Below are 22,415 nucleotides of genomic sequence, written 5' to 3' on the forward strand. Positions count from 1 at the left end.
CCACTTGTTATGGTGCTCAGAATAAATGTACATAATCACGTTAAATGAAAGAAAAGGGAAAAAAAATCAGAAAAGAAAAAAAGTATAAAAATCAGTAAAAACATAAAATTCTAAATTTCTTCCCAGACTGACATGATTACATCAAGATACTTATAAACAGTGCAATTACTTCTATCTGTATGTTAATTACTTCCCTTTACATATTCTTAATGTCTGAGTTTGCCTTGTTGTATAATATAGGACAAGGGTGTCAAACTCACGTCGTCACAGTGGCATCATGTGATGTATTGGGACTTTTCCCCCCTTCGCTAAACTGGGCGTTGGCGTGGCCAGCATGGATGCATCCGGCACGCGGGCTGGGAGTTCGACTGCCCTGATATAGGATATGTAGGGGAACCATTCTCGCTTATATTTAATAAAAATGTTTTTTTTATTTTTTGTGCTTTTTGTTAGTGTTGATTTCTGACATCTGCCTGGATTAATCCCTGTAGTTTCCTTGGAAATTTTCCTTGGAGATTATTTGCTCTTGTCTTCTTCCTAGGATTAAGAGAAAATGTCTGGCCCAAAACCACTCAGCTAGTTCTGTCCTTAAGGCAGCACTAGAACTTCTAGTCTCCTGGTTTCTACCCCATTGCCTTGAACCATTATACCAAATTGCAGTGGTGGGATTCAGATTGTTTTACCACCGGTTCGGTGGGTGTGGCTTGGTGGGCATGCTTTGCCTAATGCCCGTGCACAGCTTTTCCCACACCAGCTGACGCCTGCAGCGCCAATCGCTGAGAGGATAAAGAAGAGAAAAGCACGGGGGCGGGTGGGAGGGCTGATCCTGCGCTTTTCTTTCTTCTCCCAGCTGATTATCTGAGGCTTTTTTCCCCTCCTCTCAGCTGATCTTTGGAGGCTTTCTTTGGCGAATGGCGAACCAGTCCGAACCAGTAGAATACCACCACTGCCAAACTGGGTCTCTTAAATGCCTGGAGTTTTAAAAATGCAACCAATACATGTGATAAAGGATTAGAAAGGGGACCAGTCTGGAGAAGTGGAAGTTTATTGTTTTATGTGTGTTGCATAAGCAAAAACTCAAATTGTCCAAATCCTAGTCTACTTTTACTATAGTGAGAATATTCTCACATATTTGGGAAGTACAGTAATTTACTGAATAGCCGTATCTCTGTTTCCAATCCAAAGGAGATTATCTCTTATCATATAATATGTTTACTATTTTTTCCATAGGATCTGACCACATCCGAGAGAAAGATGGACTTTGGGCTGTTTTAATTTGGCTCTCAATTATAGCAGCTCGAAAGCAGGGCGTGGAGGAAATTGTTAGAGATCACTGGACAAAATTTGGCCGTCACTATTATTGCAGGTGAAGAGTTATCAGCAGAATGATAGCCATTTTAATTCAAGTTTTTGCAACATCTGTTTTATGCCTTTAGAAATAACGATAAAAGCAGTTACAATTATGACTGTGCGTGTGTCAAACCGCAAACCATTCATTTCAATTTTTGCAAAAACTACAATATCGGCTTGTACTGCAGCATAGAAAAATGGTAATCATTGTAAAGTGAACTCTTGCATTCAGATATAAGTTGAGTGCTATTAATTTATAGCCAAGACATTTTTAAAAAATTACCAGCAGCATATTTCAAAAAATTCAAAACCAGACAATATTGGTATTCTAAAGCTAAAAGTATTAAGAGCATTGATGTTTTATTTGTGTATTATTTAATTTTATTGAACTTCTATTTGCATTTTATTATAAAAGGAAAATCATGAAATAGATAAACATTGTCCCATAATTATAACATTAAAGTTGTAGTAGCTTCATTTATACCAGGGGTGTCCAATTTTGGCAACTTTAAAACTGTGGACTTCAACTCCCAGAATTGTATAGCTGGCTGAGGAATTCTGGGAGATGAAGTCCACAAGTCTGCCAAGGTTGGGCATCCCTGGTTTATGTCATCATGCTGTCAGGGTTCCAAGTAATACACCCATAGCAAACAAAACTCCGAGGCAAGTGGGTTCCTCAAAGAATAGTTTTATTGGACATATCATATTGGCACAAGCTGGTGAAAAATGACTCTGAATACTCCCATGGTTTTCACCAAATTAAAAGTAAAAGTTTCTCCCCTTTCCCAAACAATTGGTCACATGGTTCAGTCCAGTTGCCTGGTGAAATTGCTCCTCCTCTCTCCAGCCACCTGTGGGTATGTCCTGCTTGTATTGCATTTCTAATTTTCTGACATGGCACCCACTCTTCAGACTATCCTCCCCAAGATCAGACTTTCTCCAAACCTCTGGCCTTTCACAAGGCACTAAAGCTTGGCTTTGCCATCAAAATTGGAGCCTTGATAGTGTGGGTGAGGTGTTTCTCAGCTGAATTATTGTGGAAAGCTTGGTTTCTACTTCTTATGTATTTATGTGTTTAATTGCTGGTTTTGTTTTTAATTTTGTTTCTATCCCATTTTAACTGTCAGCTGCCAAGTCATATAAATAGAGCCGTAACAGATTTCATAAATAAATAATACATATTAATTTTTCACATGTTTCTTTTTTGCAATACAAGATTTGATTATGAAGCACTGGATCCTAGAATGGCATACTACATAATGAGAGACCTGGAAGCCTTGATCACTGACAAATCTTTCACTAATCAACAGTTTGCTGTTGGAAACAATGTTTACACTGTGCAGAAAGCAACCAACTTTGAATATGTGGATCCCGTAGATGGCACTGTGACCAAAAGACAGGTATGCCCAGGAGATTTTTTTTTTCACATAACATGACATCATTGAAAGAGGAAAATAACTGGTAAGAACGAGGACAAGACTAAGATAATTGAGAACTTGCATAATTTGTCGCTTTTGCTTTAACCTTCACTGCCAGCAGCAACAACTAGATCTGCAGATTCCAAACATAGCAACTGGGAAGAGAAATAGAAATGTGCATTATTTTTAACTTTTGCTATTATAAGTGTGACAATTTTATTAATGGAAAATATCTCCAAGGCCCAAATAGTAAGCGAAATCATTTCTATTTTAATTAGCAGACAAGTCAAACAATTCCAATTGTACATATATGTGTGTGTGTGTGTGTGTGTGTGTGTGTGTGTGTGTTTTCTTAAGTTTTTGTGGGTACTTACATGTATGGTATTCAGCTTTGTTCGGGTATTTTCCCACGTCATTATAGTTGTGCTTTTAAAGTTGTAGCAACGTTTCGGCAGAATCTCATCTGCTATCATCAGGCTTCTGTATTGTGACAATACAGAAGCCTGATGATGGCAGATGAGATTCTGCCGAAACGTTGCTACAACTTTAAAAGCACAACTAGGTTGAAAATTATGTCCTTGTGTTGAATAAGAAAATCAATTATTGTTGCAAATGAACTCTTAATTGCTACAGTATAGTAACATTTACTTTAGCAAATGACTGTTCTCAAGAATTCTGTTTCTGTGCTTATACAATATTTATTCACCCTGCAGGGGTTGAGGATTATATTCACTGATGCTTCCAGACTCATCTTTAGATTAAGTGCTTCAAGCCATGTGCGAGCCACCCTTAGAATCTATGCAGAAAGTTATGAAAAAGATCCCAGCAAACATGAGAAGGAGCCACAGGTAAACAGAGATAAATTACTTTTATACTTCCAAGAAAAAGATACTATGTATATCAGCGGTCCGCAACCTTTGCGGCTTACCAGCCCTGCTTGGGGGGAGTGTGCCATGCGTGCACACGTAGCTCGACTGCAAGTTGAGCTGAGTGCGCATGTGCGCCAGCCTGCTTCTCGCATGAATTGAGCTATACATGCACCAGCCCACTACTTATGTGCCTGGGTTGCAAATAGGACACAGCCCAATATTGGGCTGGGTGTTGGGGACCCCTGGTTAAGATATTCAAAGGAAACTAAGATATATGGTAGACTTCCCCACTGGTTGGCCTTCATTCATATCTGGAGACCATTTCTGTTCATGGGAAGAGGGGCACCGGTATGGCTAGGTCTAACCAGAGACATCATGCCTTTCACCTCTTACATTTATTAATTGAAATCACTTCAAACTGGATGAAAACCCTGAATATTACGTAAGCAAATAGTAGATTGTTACAGTTTCATTCTTAAATATGTAGTGAAGGTTCATGTGGCCAGACATTGTAACGATACAAATTGTAAAACATATACCCTTGGCAAGAGTGTTTTAAGTGATAGACTGCTTTACAGAGGGTATAAATTGGGAATTAATCATGGATAGCAGAGCAGAATCGATAAAGGTGGGGGAAGTTTTTCGAACGTTTTTTTAAAAATTCTAAAAATGCTGTCCCTCATCCCCCAAAAAATTCTCACTGGAAAGAGAGATTCCAGAAAGGTCACAATAAAGACCCCGAATTGAGAATTCTACATTTTGTTGCTAGTCCCACTTTTACCTCTGTCTCTTATTCTTTCTTATTTCAAAATGCCATGTTTACTGTAATCACATCATGTATTGACATCTCTCGCTAGCTGAGATCCCCAATGCTGTGCCAAACCATGAATTGTTAATTATCCAATAATTTATTTATTTATTTATTTTATTTCATTGTATTGTTATGACCACCCATCCCACAAACAAGTGACTCCAAACTTTGCTAAGGCTTCATTTTGAGTCTTTATATATTTACAGGCTCTGTACTCTTATTATGCTACCTTATGGTTCAAGCATAAGCATTGGCAAAGTACAAAACTTTCCATGGTTGAAATGCAGTAATCCATGCCTTTTCTTTACATCACCTAAATAAGATTGCAAATCTAAGCACATTTATTTGAAGTGCAAGAGTTGCATTTCCAAATAAATAAATCAGGCAATAAAACCCTGATTGAAAAAGGATAGATTTCATCTGCTCTTTCTGTTCCTTAAAGCAGAACTTAAGAAAGCTTCTCCTGCCAAGCCTAAAAAGATTGCAGCTCAAAAGCCAAGATCAAAATGTTTGTAATAAGAATGGGGGGGATTTGGGGGGCCTGTTTCTATAAAACTACTTTTATGTGCACCATACATGGCTATAGGATACATTCTTTTAACATGAAATTTTCTCATGGTAGAAAAGAAGGAAATATATATTTTTATGCACAGAGACCTCCTTATTTCGCCCTTTCTCTTTTACTTTACTTTCATAAATTAAAATTAAAATTCAACATTTTTAGCATAGCTCGTTGTTAAGCTAATTTGTCTGGAGAATTATTTTCCTAATGTATTCCAGTAATTTGCTGCAGTAATACTGCAGTTGGGAAATACATCCAAGCAACTTTTGGATTCCTTGTAAGGAAGAAATGCGAAGCTGCTGGAGAGTTCTTTTCTGTATTTATAAACAAAAACTGTTCTGTACTAAAGAGGAGCTAAGGGATAAAGGGGTGTTTCAGCAAATGCAGCCAACCTCTCCAGAATTCATACTTGCTGTCAATTTTGCCAAATTGGAAACGTTCGCCAGACAGGCTTTCTCAAGGGAGGAGAATGAAGAACAGTATCTTAATTATCTGAGGATGAGAATAGCATGTGAAATTAAAAATTAAGGTTCAGCCTTGCATCCAGGATGGCTACCACAGTTGCAGAATAATCTCAGCTCTCGGTAGGAAATGTATTTAAGATTGTCAAAATTATCAAGTTATCCAATCCAGCTTTTTTTTTTTCCAGAGGGAAAGTGTGTCTGGGAGAAGATTTAAGGTGGGATGTTTTGCTAGAGATCCATTAAGAGCAAAGTGCCAATAGTTTTCTTTCTCCCCCCTCCCTTTTTTTTCTATTTGGGGGGAAAAAAAACCTTTACTTGCTGTTTTTATCAATAGGAACAATAAACTGGGAAAGCCGCAAGTGCATAAAAACCAGAAAAGGAGAACATATTTCAATATCGGGAATACTGTTAGGATGCTTAGTTATCAGCCGAGATAACTTAGGAAGAGGGTCCTTTCTAAGTTTTTTCCTCTGACTGTTAAGCCATTGAGGGCTCCCCACTCTTTTGTCCCATTGTTTCCTGGCCAGCATCCCATTCCCTTGGCCCCCAAGGTCATCCTGATTTACTATTACATGTTGTAACATCTTGAAACAGATTTAAAAAACAAACAAACAAACAACAACATCTGTGCATAGAGGTTGTGAATATCTGTTCCAACTTTTGACCCATAACTAGGAATAGTGAGGTTTGGAATCTTTCCCAAGTGATGTTTTGCTGCAGCTGCTTGAAGAACCAGGTATTTCCCTTCGTATGTGAAATGGCATGACCCGGGCCACTTTGTGCCCAGCCAGTGCAATAATGAACGTACTCTTTGGAGAAAAATTAATCACCAGCTAATACCCAGATAATAGAATAGGCAGTGCAATCGGACTAGAAGTAATGTTTACACATTGCATTAGGTCATAATGGAATTTATTCATTTTTTTCTGTACCCGAATACGCCAATTGTTGCAGAAATAAGTCATAAGTGATCAGCAGATCATTTTTTATGGCATGCAGTATCTTCCAACATTGAGTTGGCAGAAACTTGGCAACTGCAGCAGCAACATTTTTCATAAGAAAGAAAGAGAGAGAGAGGGAGGGAGGGAGGGAGAGAGTGAGAGAGAGAGAGAGAAAGAAAGAAAGAAGAAAGAAAGAAAGAAAGAAAGAAAGAAAGAAAGAAAGAAAGAAAGAAAGAAAGAAAGAAAGAAAGAAAGAAAGAAAGTGGAATCGTGTCAGCCTCCAGTAGAAAGTCCTGATTTCTTCATCACAAACTCTACAACCCTTAAAAGCTGCGAAGGTGTATTACAATGTGTATCTCCTAGCCTCAAAGTGTTTGCCCATCCTTGAACTGTGTGTTAGCTTTCCCCCCAACAATCTGTAGTTAAAAATCTTTGCTTACCATTATGTGTGAATTTAGACTGTATATGAAATTTATTATTTTATTTCATTTTTTATTAATCTCCTTTACTCCTTCATTTCCCTGTCGTCAATATTTCTGTAAATTTACCATTCATTGCCATACTTTGTACTTGAACACTGTGATATTTAAGAGAGTTGTTTTTCAGTGTGGGCAGGGTATAAGTCAGTTGGAGATGCGTCATGGAAAGAAGTAAGACTTTATGTAGTGATTTCCTTTCCGGACACATCTGAGGGAACCTGCAGTGCATTTCTAATAGCCTTTTCAGCCTCTGAAACATACGCAGGAGTCATACTTCCTGTCCACTGGCGACTGCGACTATGTATTTTACAAATTTTATTTTTTTAAGTATTTTGAGATAACCTGGAAAACAATAGGGAATGTTCTGCCAATAAAATACCTAATTATTTGATGTATTTTGACCCCACCTCACTCAGACTAAAGGGAAGCCCTTCTGCAAAAACGATTGGATACTTGTAATCATTCAAATCAGAATAAATAGAAGTTATGAGTTAAAAAGTGAGGAGCACTGTGATTTACCGTGTCCAAAAACACTGCCGTTAAAGCTGTCAGCTTTGTCAAATGACTCTGGGGTCTAGGATTTTGGCAGCATCTCCTATGCAGGATTTTTTTTAAAAAAAGGATTTTTTTTTCCTATCATTTCCTCTTTGATAGAAAATGTTTCATCTATGACAGTTTTGAATTAGCTTCTGTTAAATACAAAGGGTAAGAGAAGGTATTGTTAGTAGTAATTCTGCCATATAGATTACTCAGCAATAATTGTGTTTCAGTTGCCATTTTTAGTAAATGATTTGAAATTAATGTACAGAATATTTGCTTTCCATCAAATATGGTGCATACCTCAGGATATTTAACTTTTACCCAGCAGACCACTATTGATAAAGGTAGACCCTATAGAATTATTTTGAGGGGGAAAAAACCCCAAAGAAAGACTACATAGGCCCCTATATGTTTTAACTTTGAGGTACGCTTATGTACATTAAATTACAGTGGAGATTTGTTTAAAACAGTAACAGTGTTTTTAGAAATATTTGTTTCAAAAGGAAGGACAAGAAGCAATGGATGGAAACTAATCAAGGAGAGAAAACCAACTTAGAACTAAGGAGACATTTCCTGACAGTTGGAACAATTTATCAGTGGAACGAATTGCCTCCAAAAGTTGTTGGGTGCTCCAAATTTGGAAGTTTTAGAGAAGATATTAGACAACCATTTGTCTGAAATGGTATAGGGCTTCCTGCCTGAGCAGGTGGTTGGATTAGATCCTGCAATATGCAACTCTTACACTGCAAAAACATATGGACTACACAACATGACAAACTACTCCTAAAACTAAAATCTTATGGTATCTCTGGACATCTACATAACTGGATAGAAGCATTCCTATCAAACAGACGACAAATGGTCAAAATTGGGAGCGTCCTATCAAATTCTGTACCTGTCAACAGTGGTGTCCCCCAAGGCAGTGTTGTAGGACCAATTCTTTTCATACTCTACATAAATGACCTCTGTGTTCATATTAAGAGCAACTGCGTTCTCTTCGCTGACGATGTAAAGCTATTCAACACCACAGACAATACTGCTACCCTTCAAAAAGATCTTGACTATGTATCAGAATGGTCAATCAAATGGCAACTTCAAATCTCAACAAACAAATGCTCTGTCCTACATATTGGCAAAAAAATTCAGAAAATAAAATACAGGCTGAATAGTCAAGACCTTGTTGATGATCCAAACTTTGTCAAGGACTTTGGAATACTCATCTCTAATGATCTAAGTGTTAGAGCCCACTGTAACTACATAGCCAAAAAGGCATTAAGAGTTGTTAACCTAATGTTACATAGCTTTTTTCTCTGGTAATATTACACTACTAACTAGAGCATACAAAACATTTGCTAGACCAATACTCGAATACAACTCATCAGTCTGGAACCCACATTATGTATCTGATATTAACACAGTTGAGAAAGTCCAGAAATATTTCACAAGAAGAGTTCTCCACTCCTCTACTCGTTGCAGAATACCTTATGCCACCAGACTTGAAATTCTAGACCTAGAAAAGCTAGAACAATGCCACCTTCGGTCTGATCTAAGTATAGTATATAAAATCATACATTGCAATGTCCTACCTGTCAATGAATACTTCAGCTTCAACCATAACAATACAAGAGCAAACAATAGATACAAACTCAAGGTTAATCGCACCAAACTTGATTGCAGGAAATACGACTTCAGCAACAGAGTGATCAATGTCTGGAATACTCTACCTGACTCTGTGGTTTCTTCCCTAAACCCCAAAAACTTTAACCTTAGACTTTCTACTATTGACCTCACCCCTTTCCTAAGAGGTCTGTATAGTAATTACAATTATTAATCGATTTCCCTTTGTTCTGTAATATAGCTTTTTTGCTTCCTCTTTATTTTCCATTGCTCTCTTAGTTGCTTAAGCAACATTTAAAAAGACAAATTGCACTGTTTTTATCAATGGCAGCGAGAACAGTGATCCATTCCAGCACAGTAAAAAAGTTATTAGGTATATTTTATTATCAGTGCAGTCCACACAAGTATAGTTATATCAAAAGTGGGGAAATATTCAATGAGATAAACAAAACCTGGTCAAAATGCAAAGGTAGTTTATGCTACCTACATAGAGAACAGTCTCTGAAGTTAGTTTTGAACACACTCAGAAACCCAGTACTTCTACAAGAGAAACCTCTAAGCACCATGAATGTAGTTATGTACAAAACAAATACTTCAAATGTTTGATGTTTATTCTCTGGATTCACTGCTACTTGAACACAAATAATTCAACCATTCCAAATAATACATTTTTTCCCAAATCTCTTTTATAATTACCATTAGTTGTCATGGACAAACCAAGCTCATATACTACTTTTTTCAAAAAGCATATTTTTCCTAAAATAACTTTCAGGTGACTAATCATAAGTAGTGTAAAAAAAATCTGATTGGTTTGGATTGTGAAAAATTTTTGGACAGAAGGAGATTAAGTAAAACAGAAGAACCTCCTAAGTTCTGATTCTCAACTTTGGTTAGAGCCATTGTGCTTTATTCCTTCCAATTTTTGAAAGCTGAGGACAATCGGTGTTTTTGTCCAAAAAAACATTGTTTAGCCAGTAGCTTGTCTAAGCCAGTGGGTCAGGGACCACTGGTGGTCCGCAGGAAAATTTTGGGGGTCCGCAGAGAAATGTCACCCCCAAAGCACCCCCCCAAAGCAATTAATCCAGGCTGCACGGAACACAAGGCTATGCCGCCCACATGGCCCGTGGGAACACAAGGCTTGCATTGCTTGCATTGAGAACAACACAAGGTAGTGAGGGGAGGGCGGGAAGGGTAGGGGGCGGGAACTTTCCCCATGCACCTGGCCTGGCAACCGGGCTGCTTCTTTCCGCTTCTTTCTTCTTCTGCTTTTGGCTGCATGCAAGGAAAGCAGCAAAAGTCTTTCTTTCTCTCCCCCAAACTCCGGCAGAAATGAGTCTTTGAGACCCTGCAAGGCATCCTGCTCCAAGAGGCTGCACTGGTGTGACAAGTCTCACAAAGACTTCTTTCTGGCAGAGTTTTGGGGAGAGAAAGAAAGACTTCTACTGCTTCTGCTGCTTTCCTTGCATGCAGCCAAAAGTCTCTCTCTTTCTCTCTACCCCCCACAAAGAACAGAGCTGCGATCCCAAATAAAGAATGATTGTTTGGTAGGAAAACGGGGTGGGGAATTTTCTGCAGACTTTTTTGGGGATTTTCCCAGGGTCTCTGGTCACGGGATTTAAAATTATGAGTTTGGTGTGGTTCCTGACGTCCAAAGGGTTGGCGACCCCTGATCTAAGTTGTTCTCCGTCCTAGAGCAGAAGGTCTTTTCATACAAAAAGGAAATGAAATCAATTAGTAAGGAAGAAAATAAAATAAAATGTATAAACTTCAGGAAACTTATACCTGTTCATCTCCTACACTTAGAAGAGAAGGTGAAACTGAGAAGCCAAGTTAACTTGACCGCAACCGTGCCAGTTTTTTTAAGGTGCAGTGAAAAGTGTACAGCTGATTTCATCTCCTGCAAAAAAATGCCATGGCTAACCTTCTGTGGATTTGAAGTTGAAAAAGGCGGTGCTGAAAATGCATGAAAACCCTACCTTAAAAGTTCTGCGTTTAACATTCAGAAGTCTGGAAGAAGAGTGAGGCAGGCGTTCTTTCCAGTAGGGAAACAGATGGCTCTCAACCTCAGTCGAGTTTCACTACTACAAAACGAAATTCTGCCCTCCCCCCACCCCCACAAAGGCATTTGGAATACATCACAGTTGAGTCATAAATAAATGAGTTTAGCTGCCAAATCCATCTGACCTCATGGGATGGTTACTGTCTACAGCTGCTTTTGAACTAACACAATTTATAGTGACCGTAGTCAAGTATATGGCGAGCATACAGGATGGTTATGTGAATTATGAGATGATTTTGAGGTGTGAAAGATCAAACAATTTAATCAGAAAAGCAACTTCACTCCTCCAATTTGAACATGGCTAAAATGAAAGGCATCAGAATACACAGCATATTATTCTAACAAGGTTTTATTTCCTTTAATCCATGGCCTTCATGAAATTCACAGTCACTGTTTGAAAGATGCCTTACAAAGGCAAAAGACATGTTTTATTTTTTGAAAAAATTTGCTCAAGTTTTCATTTACAGATTTGGTAAAGTGACTGTTTGGCAACTGTTTTACCACAGAAATGTTATGGAAAATAGGCTAAAATCTGGACTCTAGATGACTTTGAGGTATTAGGTGATATATCGGATGACAATCCTATGGCCGTTGGTAGTGCTGTCCAGGATGCTAGGAGTTGTAATCCTCCTTAACTGGCAGACTTCAAGTTGTAAAAGTCTTCTTCTTATCACCCATGGAGATTGATCTAGATCAGGGGTCTCCAACCTTGGCAACTTTAAGACTTATGGACTTCAACTCCCAGAATTCTTAAAGTTGCCAAGGTTAGAGACTCCTGTTCTAGATGTTGTTGAACTGTAACTTTTAGGTGTTCATGTCATGCAGTAGTCCTTGCTTAATGATTGGTCACTTAGTAACCATTCAAAATTACAGACCTCCCCCCAAAAGTATTTACAATCTGATTTTGAAGTTCCAACGGCTTACAACCCACCCACCTCTGGATCATATGATTACATTTTGGGTGCTTGGCAGCTGTTGTATTTGCAACCATTTGCAGTATCCCAGGGTCAAATCACCATGATTTTAATGGTTTTTTTTTAAAGAGTTTCCATTGTTTATTTCTAATTCCCCCCCCCCCCAATTCCATTGAATAAAAGCTATTTACTTAACAACCATTGTATTCACTTAACAACCAGCACAAAAAAGGTGGTAAATTTGGAAGGCTTTAGGCTCCCAATCTATCATGGCCTACATGCTTGAGTTTATGTAAGCCAATTGAACTTGGTGCTTTTATGTCTTTCCGATTACATGCTAAATTAGGTTGGAGATATAAATATATATATATATTTATCTCCATGCTTATTGCATAACTAATATTAATAGATTATTAATGTACCATCTGAAGGAAGAATAAGGTTCAAAGCACTTAAGACAAAATGTTTTTCCCATAGTTCTTCCCCAAGGTTAGACATAAGTTAATTTACTTATTTCACCTGGACTTGTTATAATATCTGCCTCCAGATAGAAAACTTGGCTTTGTAATTATACTTCTTCTGGCCTTTTAACACAAACTCAGGAATTTTAAGTAGAACTGATCACCTGGGTATTTTTGATCTTGAAAGGCAAAAAATATGAGATGGGTGGAACAAATGTTTCCTCAAATCAGGCCATCATTTCCACATATGAATGAAACAAAGCAAAATATTGGCTGCTCTGGAAATTCCTGGGATATCAGACCAAATACCAGCTTATAGCGTATCGGAGTTTTGTAAACAAAACCTTTATTTCACTTCATGACTGGAATAGCAAGCAGTTAGACTACTACAGAACTGAAAATCATGTGTTTCATTCTTGGTAATTAATTGAAAAAGTGCACCTGCTTGTCATTGTATTATTCAACAGCCATAACCTTTGCATGGCTTTTATTAGATAGTTATAATAAATTGAACCCTGAACTTTTATGTACTCTTATAATTTGATTTTATTTCTTTATCAAGTGAAACTATGATTGTGCTAAATTCATTTGTATCATATGATTCCCAACTAGCTGCAGATAAAAAGGTGAACAGAATAATAAAATAATTATTGCACATTTTGAACCAATATCTGAACTATTTTTAGATATAATTTATTGTACTTGATTGGATTATATATTTACAAACTGTACCATATATTTCCGTCCTTTATTTATAGATAAGAAATTAGATAGGACAAGAAGAGGTAATTTGTTGTACTTTAAGACAGGGTGATAAGTTAAAAATTGTTTATACTTGTTCCAAGGAAGGGGAAATCATTTCTTTATATATTTCTTTTCTTTTACTGTGTTCTTATTCTTTTTTTTTTTTTATTTCTCTGCACTTGCTATCTTTTTCTTTTTATTGTTTTCAGGGGGAGTTAGTTTCTATTAGTTTCATCTTTGTAATTGTAATGTTTAACAAAATTACTATAAAAATGTTTGTTCTTACTTTACGCAGTACGAGTTGGATAATAGAATTTAAAACTGGCTTAACAGAATGTTCCTGAATAGTATTTTCCCAGCAACAGCAATTTTGCAATGGAAAAGTTGGTGCCTTATGAAAAATGGTTATTTGGTTCTGGAAGAACAATAACAAGAGGGGTGTTGGCAGCATATGAAAAAAAAATAAGATGGCAGCTGTGATAGCGCGATCAAAGTCCATTTTCCTTGTGATGTGTGCAGTATGCATAAAATCAGGTAGACCTTCAATTGTATGATCATGGCTGCCATCTTGATTTTTTAAAACACCGCTTAGCAACCAGGAAGCATTCCATTTCCTCTTACACAGGAAGTGACACTCAGCTGCCGGGGTTTTCTACAGTGTAACTCTATACACAATCTGAAACAAAGAAAGTGTTCCCTTTTTTAAAAAAATATATTGTAAAAATCGGCTCCAGATGTGCCAGCTAGTGATGAAAGGCATCAAACACATTTGGAGAACCCAGGTGGGAAAAGACTGTTTTGGAAGAAACAGATATAAAGACCCAAACTTCTTTTTTTAATTTAGTCAAATAGAGGTGATATAATTTGCATGATTCTTGATAAATAGTGACAGCACCATTGGTTACATGCTTTGAAATGTCCCATAAGCTACTCAAACATGAATGAAACACATCGACCCCTGCTATTTTGCCCCTTAACAAGGAGGCAGGGGCAATCGTGTACTTCGAAGTAAAGTCACCTTGCCTTAAGTGGATCCTTGTGATCTACCTAGCAAGAATCGTCTCAATTCACAAGCAGTGTCATTTCACATACAGAAGCCAGCAGGAGTTTTTATTTTCCATTTACATCCTGTGGATTTTCAGAATGGGGCGTAGAGAATGCATTGTTTGGTAATGCATACTACAAAGTGCAAGCGGCTGTGAGGTGAAGTACAGCATAAATTCAGCTGTCCCCTGAAATAAAAGGAGAAAAAAGTTCGGTTCTTTATAATGAAATTCTGTCTGGAAGTGGCTGTCCTCTGTCTGTCTGTCTGTTTATCTATATTTAATCTATCCATCTACTTATCTACTTATCTGTTACCAGTTTCCCCTTCTTCCTTGCATGAAGATGATGTTTAGAGACTAAGCAGACATTTTAAGATAGAATCCTCAATCATTTCTCAAAAGTTGAAAGACCAGCCCCATTCACACTCAAGATTGGGGTTTTTTCAAGTGAATGTATAACAACTATTCTACTCCTGGATTTTTAAAGGGCCAAATTCCCATTTCATCCCTTATAAGAAAGATGACCTGTCCTGAGTCTCATCGTGCCTGTGGCTCTGAATTATCTTGGAATAGGAGTGTCAAACTCACGGCATCATGTGACATATTGGGACTTCCCCCCCCCCTTTGCTAAACCGGGAATGGGCATGGCCAGCGTGTGATGCATCCAGCCTGCGGGTCACGAGTTTGACAGCCCTGTCTTAGAAAGTCCATTGTATTTGTAATATTAAGTTACAGGTATAAGAATACTTGGGAAAAAAGCAAGTTGTAAAGAAAGATAAATAGATATTTTTTTTCCAGCCCATCATATATCTATTTTTTAGAAGATCATTTACATTTTTCAGAAAAAGGTATGCAGAGTTTTGCTGGAAGCAAAAGACGATAACATTTCAGATATATATTATAGCAACATGTCCTCCACCCTTAAAATGATGTCATTATTTTGTGAAACAGATCTTGGAATTATTTGAATCACATACTATTAAAAATGTAATAAATTAAGCTAGTTCCTATTTTCATAATGTACTGTATTACAGAGCAGTATTTAGGCTAATATAAGTAGTTCCTTTCTTATTTATGACAAGCTGATGTGATTTCAGCCAAAAACTTTTCTGAGCTTTTGGTTATTTCTAAAACCATTATGTGATTTTCTCACATAAAAAGTTCAGCTAGTTATAACAGGAACATTAAAAAATTATATCAAAGTTGTGATATAGAATTTGTGGGATTTGTTTATTAGGTTAGAGTTTGCGTTAATAGAGTATTGATTTTTTTTTATTAATGGATATGAGTGAAATATTATCTTTGACATTAGATATTAAGTGAACACTTCCTCTTTTATATCACTTCCCCATCCATAGTAAGGTTCACAAAGTCATAAAAGCAGAAGTTTCCAAGATAATGTTTGAAAACGTTTCATTTAAGTAGAAGCAAAAGGCAACTTATTTGATTTGTCTGATGGAATGCCGAGAAATTGTACTCTGTATTTTTTAAGTCATTCTCTCTGGTTAGCAGAACTTTTTAAATTAGGCATTCATGGGAGAGTTTGAGCTTTTGGAGACTTCGCTTTTCTTCAACATCTACATCTACAACCCTGGATTTGAGGTGATCAAATAGAGAGAGGAAATTTGTTGTAGTGGTTAAGGATCAGGGTGGTAATCAGGACGCCAGGAATCCTAGTCCTGCCTTATGTATGAACCCAACTGGGTGACTTTGCACCAATCGCTCTCTTTTTCTCAACTCTTGGAAGGAGGCAATGGCAAATCACACCTCATATCTTGCCCCCCAAAATAGTAGGAGTTGTCCATGCAGTTGCCAAGAGTCAACACTGACTCCAAGGCACCAAAAAAAATTTAATATCCTGATGATAACCAGTGACATAACTTTTGTTCGACATCAGCGGTGATATAGTGGAAGTCTTGACTCAGTGCCTGGATCTATGAAAGAGTAGGTGGGGATAGAACGTCCTTGTATCCTAGCAAGACAGAATTATTTTTCTACAGAGGCTTTGAGGTGCCAAGGTGGCTCCTTAAATTGCTCTTGATTCCTCTTACTTCTTTGAAGGAGTAAATACAAATATAGAGCATATTCAAATATTTACTCCTTTAAAAAAGAACTTTTGAGCAGCTTCATCTGGTCCAACTGTTCTGATCTTTTCTTGACCAGCACTTGCTGAACACATCATAAATAAATGAACAAAATGATTTTCAATCTGTAAATAATACTAAATGTTTAAATTAGTTCAACATTTCCACCTTTTTCTTGAAAATACCCATTTTTCCTCACTGAAAAAAATAATGTATCCTATATTTAAATAATTAAATATTTAATAAAGACTGCTAGCATGAGATCCCAAGTAAATGCATATTATTATTATTATTATTATTATTATTATTATTATTATTATTATTATTATTATTATTATTATTATTATTATTATTATTATAGCTGGTCACACAATCAGTCAGATGTTTCGATTGGATTTGGCATTTTTGTTCCCCTGTCGAGTCTTACCTAAGGATCTAGTTTAATTAATTACTTAATTTAAATTATTATTATTTATTTCACTTATATAGCCTCCCATCTGACTTAGATGTCTCTGGGTGACTTACAATAAAATCAATAAAACAAATATAACACACACACACACACACACACATAACAGAAGTCAAGCATTATAAAGCCCTCAATAAAGCCAACCTGTATCCTACATCTAGTCTTCCACCTTGCTAGCTTAATTAACCTCACATTTTTTTGTATCAAACATACATGCACATCCTTTGGCATTTTGAAATGCTATCCAAAGCTTTGTGTTATCTTCCATGTGAAGCCTGAGAAACCAAATATTCAACGGGAACAAATCATTCGGGCTATCTTCTTTCCAATTAATATCATGCATGTTTTAGTCACATACTATTTTTTGCATTTTTAATACCCATGTTCCTTTTCTACTTTAAACATGAATTTTGAAAGATATGTCAATTTATGCCAGAGGTCTCCAACCTTGGCAACTTTAAGACTTGTGGATTCAACTCCCAGAATTCTCCAGCCAGTTATGAATTCTGGGAATTGAAGTCCACAAGTCTTCAAGTTGCCACGTTGGGGACCCCTGGTTTATGGAAACATATTGGTGGTGTTGGCAGACTTAACATATGCATATATTGATGGGCCTTAAGTAACTTCTTCCTTTTTGATACATAAACCACTGATTTAAATATTTAAATGTGTTTTCTTCAAAGCGTCTTTTCTTTCTCTTTTCTCTAGGCGGTTTTGAGTCCACTCATTGCCATTGCACTGAAAATATCTCAGATTCATGAGAGGACAGGTCGTAAGGGTCCCACTGTCATCACCTGAAGGAGAATTGCTGACTGAGGGCCAAACTCTCGGGCGGACAAGGAAAAATGAAGACAGTGCTCAAACGCACCAGTTCTTTGTGCCTTATATTAGCTTAAGGGCTTGGGGGCAGTTGGGCGGGAGGTGGGTGGACAAAATTTATTTTGAGTTTCATTCTTAAGAAAAATGTGCACTTGTCTCTTATAGGCTTCAGCGTCTTCTTGTGTTGCAAATGATCAAAACCAGGGCTGTCTGAGTAATACCAAGATTTGTTTATAAGAGATGATTTAAAAAAAGATTCCTGTGTTTTGCATTTGCAAGGTGAAAATAGGCTACATGTTTCCTTAGCTAGAGCTGGCTGCAAAACATAGATTTTTGATAATAGTGTTTTATGAATCACCCATCGTAATTTAAAAAGAAAGCACTCTTAATGATAGTCAAGGACATTTTTAAAATCTCAAAAACAAGATATTATTCTTAGGTTACCTTATTTTCTAAACCCATCGGGGAGTTATGATGGATTGATTTTGAATTAAAATATAACAGGGCTCTTATTTCAGATGGTCGAAGTCCCAGAAGAACAACCTAGAACAAGGGTCTTCAAACTTGGCAAGTTTAAAACTTGTGGACTTCAACTCCCAGAATTCTTGAACTAACATGACTGGGGGAGGGATTATGGGAGTTGAAGTCCACAAGTCTTAAAGCTGTCAAGTTTGAAGACCCCTGGCCTAGAATGTCGGCAACTTTGTCCTTTTCTTGGGCTGTGACAAAGTGTTTGTGTAATACAATGAACCATAAACTAGCCAATCACATTTTAGCCTAGTGGCTTCGTCACCCTGGTCTGTGTGGTTAATTTATGGTTCAATGATTTTTTTACAAATTTGGATTTATTAAGTAAACTATGAGTTAAGGATGGGTAGGTTCATGTCATGTGAACATTGCCATTTAATCCAAAGGGAGCAGCACATGAGAAGAATCTGCAGGTGGGGCTATTCTAATCAATGAGATCACAAATATATGTAGCCCAGAAGATTTATTTGCAAATAGGTTCCCCTGAGCGACAAAAACAATGTAATCTTCCATAACTGTGCCTAATTCTGCAGCTTTATCCTGAGATTTTACTTAACTGATTATTTTTTTTCAAAGTATACTGGCAACTGCCACTCCTAATTTCTCAGCTCAAGTTTTAATGACTACATTTTTATGCACCAGTGCTACATTTATACACACTTTATGTAACTAAATCTTACATATTTAAATGGAAAAATGAGAAGTTACCTTGCAGCAATCTGTTTGGCAAACAGCTTTCATGTTTTGTTCATGTCTGCTGTTACTCATAAATACCATCTCCAGCATAACCGATTTGTATGTGTGGTCTCTCTGCTTGTAGCTTACAAATGGGACTGCTTTTTTCTACTTATTTCCTAAGCCACCTTCTATTCAGATTCAGTTCTACACAGCTTCAGTTTTAAGGAAAATACCTTTTGCTATGAGCTGATGATTTGTATTCTGGATTTATCTCCTACTCTGGAGCTATCTTGACAATGATCCCTCTCCTTTTGTTATCCGTTTCTTTTTTTAGAAGTAAATCTTTAGGGTATTTCCCTCTCACTCTCTTGTGCATGTTCACTATCACTCTCTCATACACAAATATTTAATTAAAATTAATTTAATTCAAAATCTTTAAAAGATACATTTCAAGATATATTTATGTTCCATTTTTTAAAAGAGCTACAGATCACAGCAGAGCTCTAACTTTTATGCAGATGGACCAGCTAATTCTTTAAAAACAAACACCAAACACCATTCCTCTTCTACAGCCAATACCCAGATAAGCAGGAATTAATACCAGACAAACAATCCAGCAGAAAACAATATCCTAATCAAGTAAATACCAAGCAGAAAACCACATCCCCACCAACCCTGGCAGGGCAAGTTACTATCTATGAACAGGCAGAAAACCCACATTCACTGATGGATGATGGTGATCATAATGTTATTTATTTGGGTAATGAAATGTCTGCAAGCAAACAGAGGACCAAGGACCCCACAAACGTATGAATTTGGATAAGGTGGAGGAAATGGGCCTGTGTGTGGTGTGTTCCATTGTTGTGCACTGATTTATAATCATAATTCAGAAAGTTGGAAGTGCTGTTTGGTTATTGCAAATGTGTGGCAATTGAATCTCACATTTAGTGATATAGGTGACATAATCTGTATGCCCCTACATAAAGTACTTGGAGATCCATTGTGGAGTTTAATTCTTTTGTATGAGAACATGACTTGACAAACTAGGATTCTGCTTCTGAATCAATCCCCACATAACATCAAAATATTTACATGTTATGTTGGAAGTGTAAGATTCCTGCTTCTATATACTCCTTATCAACATCTCTGAAACTATATCAGAAACCATTTTTTAAAGAACCATCTCTCCTTTACAGCAGATAATTTCCTCAACTTTGAAAGTGGGATTTTGGATCTTTTCAAACCAAAGCAATGGAAAATCTGGGTCTAATCTAAAACAAAGGTGCCATGCTGGCTAGGAAATTTTTAAGAGTTGAAGTCTACATGTCTTAAAGTAGCCAAGGTTCGGCATCCCTGCTCTAAAACCTCAAATGGTAGAAGAGAGCTTAAAAAAGGAAAGCAGGAAGGCAGTGGAAACAGCTGGCATTAGAATTAAAATGTACTGTTTTGCATAACTCTGGACAAAGGAATTACAATTCCATTTTCCAAGTAATTTATTTTAACCAAGAGACAGGGCTTTGGGAGGCATGAGAGTGTATGGAGCTGAAGAGAGGAATTTTCCCAACTAAAACACCATCTAGATCAGAGTATCAAACTGGCGGCCCGCAATTCGGATGCATCATGTGCAGACCACGCTCATTCCAGCTCCGTGAAGGTGGGAAATGTGACAGCAATGTGACGCCACAAGTTTGTCACCCGCAATCTACAGTAGGTTGTTAGTGGAACTGTAATAGACGTTCTAGAAATATTTGCCTAGTTCACTTAATGAAAAGCTTGCCCAATGTCTTACTAAAAAGTCAGGGAATAATATGGCAGAGGAAGGAGGCTTGCTCAGTGAATGCTGGGATATGGAAAAGTGTTTTTGAGTTTGTAAAAACACGAGTGGCCAACTTTGACAACTTTAAGACTCGTAGACTTCAACTGCCAGAATGCTGACTGGGGATTTCTGGGAGTTGAAATCTATACGTCTTCAAAGTTGTCGAGTTTGGATAACTCTGCTGTAGAATGAGAACATGGTGTAACTGTTTGTCAGGCATTACAATGGCTTTTGTGCAATCTGAAATGTTCATAGACTGGTAACACCACAATGGCAAACCTTCATTTCTAGTGCACTCTTGAATGCTGCTGTGTTTTAAGTAGCTGACTTAGATTCTTTTGGTATTTGTCAAAACTTACTATGACGTTTAATAAACTGCTGTGTCCTATTTGCTTTGCATGAAATTGCTGATGGAACACAGCTGGCTCCAATGCAACAGTTTTTTTTAAAGCTGTGTCTAGGTAAATGAGGCACTGATTTATCTTTGCACAGTGTTTTATTGCAGTATTATTAAACAGATTTTTTTGTAAGTCAAATACTTTTGTTCTGTTTTATATAATGTTACACAGTATATATAATCTTGTGGCTGCCCACAGCTACAAGTAGCTAGTTTGGTTTATTTCGTGCTGGCCTTTCATAAGAGGTATAAAGTTTTGCTGGAGGGTTTACTGTATGGAGCAAGCTAAAAGCTGAACGCAATTTAAGAGATCTTCATAAATGAAATGCAACTTCTGAATTAAAATGCACACATGTAGTCATGGGTTTTGAAGTCATTGATACTGATTAGAGCCGAGCCAATGCATGAAAAAGGAATGGAGAGATATTAACTTTTGTTTTTATTTTGTTACAAACGCGTGGCCTCCATATCAGCAGATGGCAGCAGTTTCCCTGATCTCAGATTCAGTGAAATCTCAAGGCTGTAGACTAGATTGTGAAATTGCAAAACCATCCAAGAGACAGAAAAAAACCACTTCTAATTTGCTGCCAAGAAAACTACAACGACTTCTCCATGAGTCAAGTTTGGTTGCCATGATATAAAGACGGTATTGAGACTCTGGAAAGAGTGCAGAGGAGAGCAACAAAAGATGATTAGCAGCGGCTGGGATGGTTGCAGGAACTGAGTAGGTCTAGTTTCATGAAAAGAAGGATTAGCGTGACATGATAGCAGCATTCCAATATTTGAGGGGCTGCCAAGAAGAAAGAGGGTTGGTGGGGTCAACTTATTATCCAAAGCTCCTGAAGGCAGGACAAGAAGCAATGGATGGAAACTAATCAAGGTGAGAACCAGCCTAGAAATAAGGATACATTTCATGAGTGATAACAGTGAATCAGTGGAACAGCTTGCCTTCAGAAGTGGATGCTGCATCAGTGGAGGGTTTTAAAAAAAGAAATTGGTTAGCCATTTATCCAGAATGCTATAGGGTCTCTTGCTTGAGCAAGAGTTGGATTAGAAGACCTCCAAGGTCCCTTCCAACTCCATTGTTCTGTTAAGCTCAATTCAGGTTTTTTTTTTTCCTTTCTAAAGTTAACCATATCCAGTTTCCCCAAGACATCATTTCCAGCTCCCTGGTTGTATTTGTTGTCTTCTGAATTAGTTCCAAACTGATAGTTTAGATCACAGAACAAGATCTCACTTGGAAGTGCGTTCTTTTCACTATTGTAGAAACAATATTTGACTACTATCCTTCACATGGGATAAATCACTTCATTAAAAGAAGTACTTAAGTACCATCTTAAACTTGTCATGAA

The 22,415-nt window shown here is 37.2% G+C and overlaps 1 protein-coding gene across 1 annotated transcript in view; it reads left to right on the forward strand.

Moving 5' to 3' along the window:
- PGM5 (phosphoglucomutase 5) overlaps window positions 1-21,202 on the forward strand; it is a 65,838-nt gene extending 44,636 nt beyond the window's left edge. Inside the window, exons 8-11 of the mRNA XM_026675547.2 lie at window positions 1,231-1,366; window positions 2,567-2,750; window positions 3,482-3,616; window positions 17,534-21,202. Coding sequence (XP_026531332.1) covers window positions 1,231-1,366; window positions 2,567-2,750; window positions 3,482-3,616; window positions 17,534-17,623 — 545 coding nt within the window. The 3' untranslated portion in view covers window positions 17,624-21,202. The remainder of the gene's footprint in view (window positions 1-1,230; window positions 1,367-2,566; window positions 2,751-3,481; window positions 3,617-17,533) is intronic.
- Window positions 21,203-22,415: the final 1,213 nt, after the last annotated feature.

Source organism: Notechis scutatus, chromosome 2 (assembly GCF_049901735.1).
Source record: "Notechis scutatus isolate UNSWTSFEM ecotype Mainland chromosome 2, rNotScu1.2, whole genome shotgun sequence".
Classification (NCBI taxonomy): Eukaryota; Metazoa; Chordata; class Lepidosauria; order Squamata; family Elapidae; genus Notechis; species Notechis scutatus.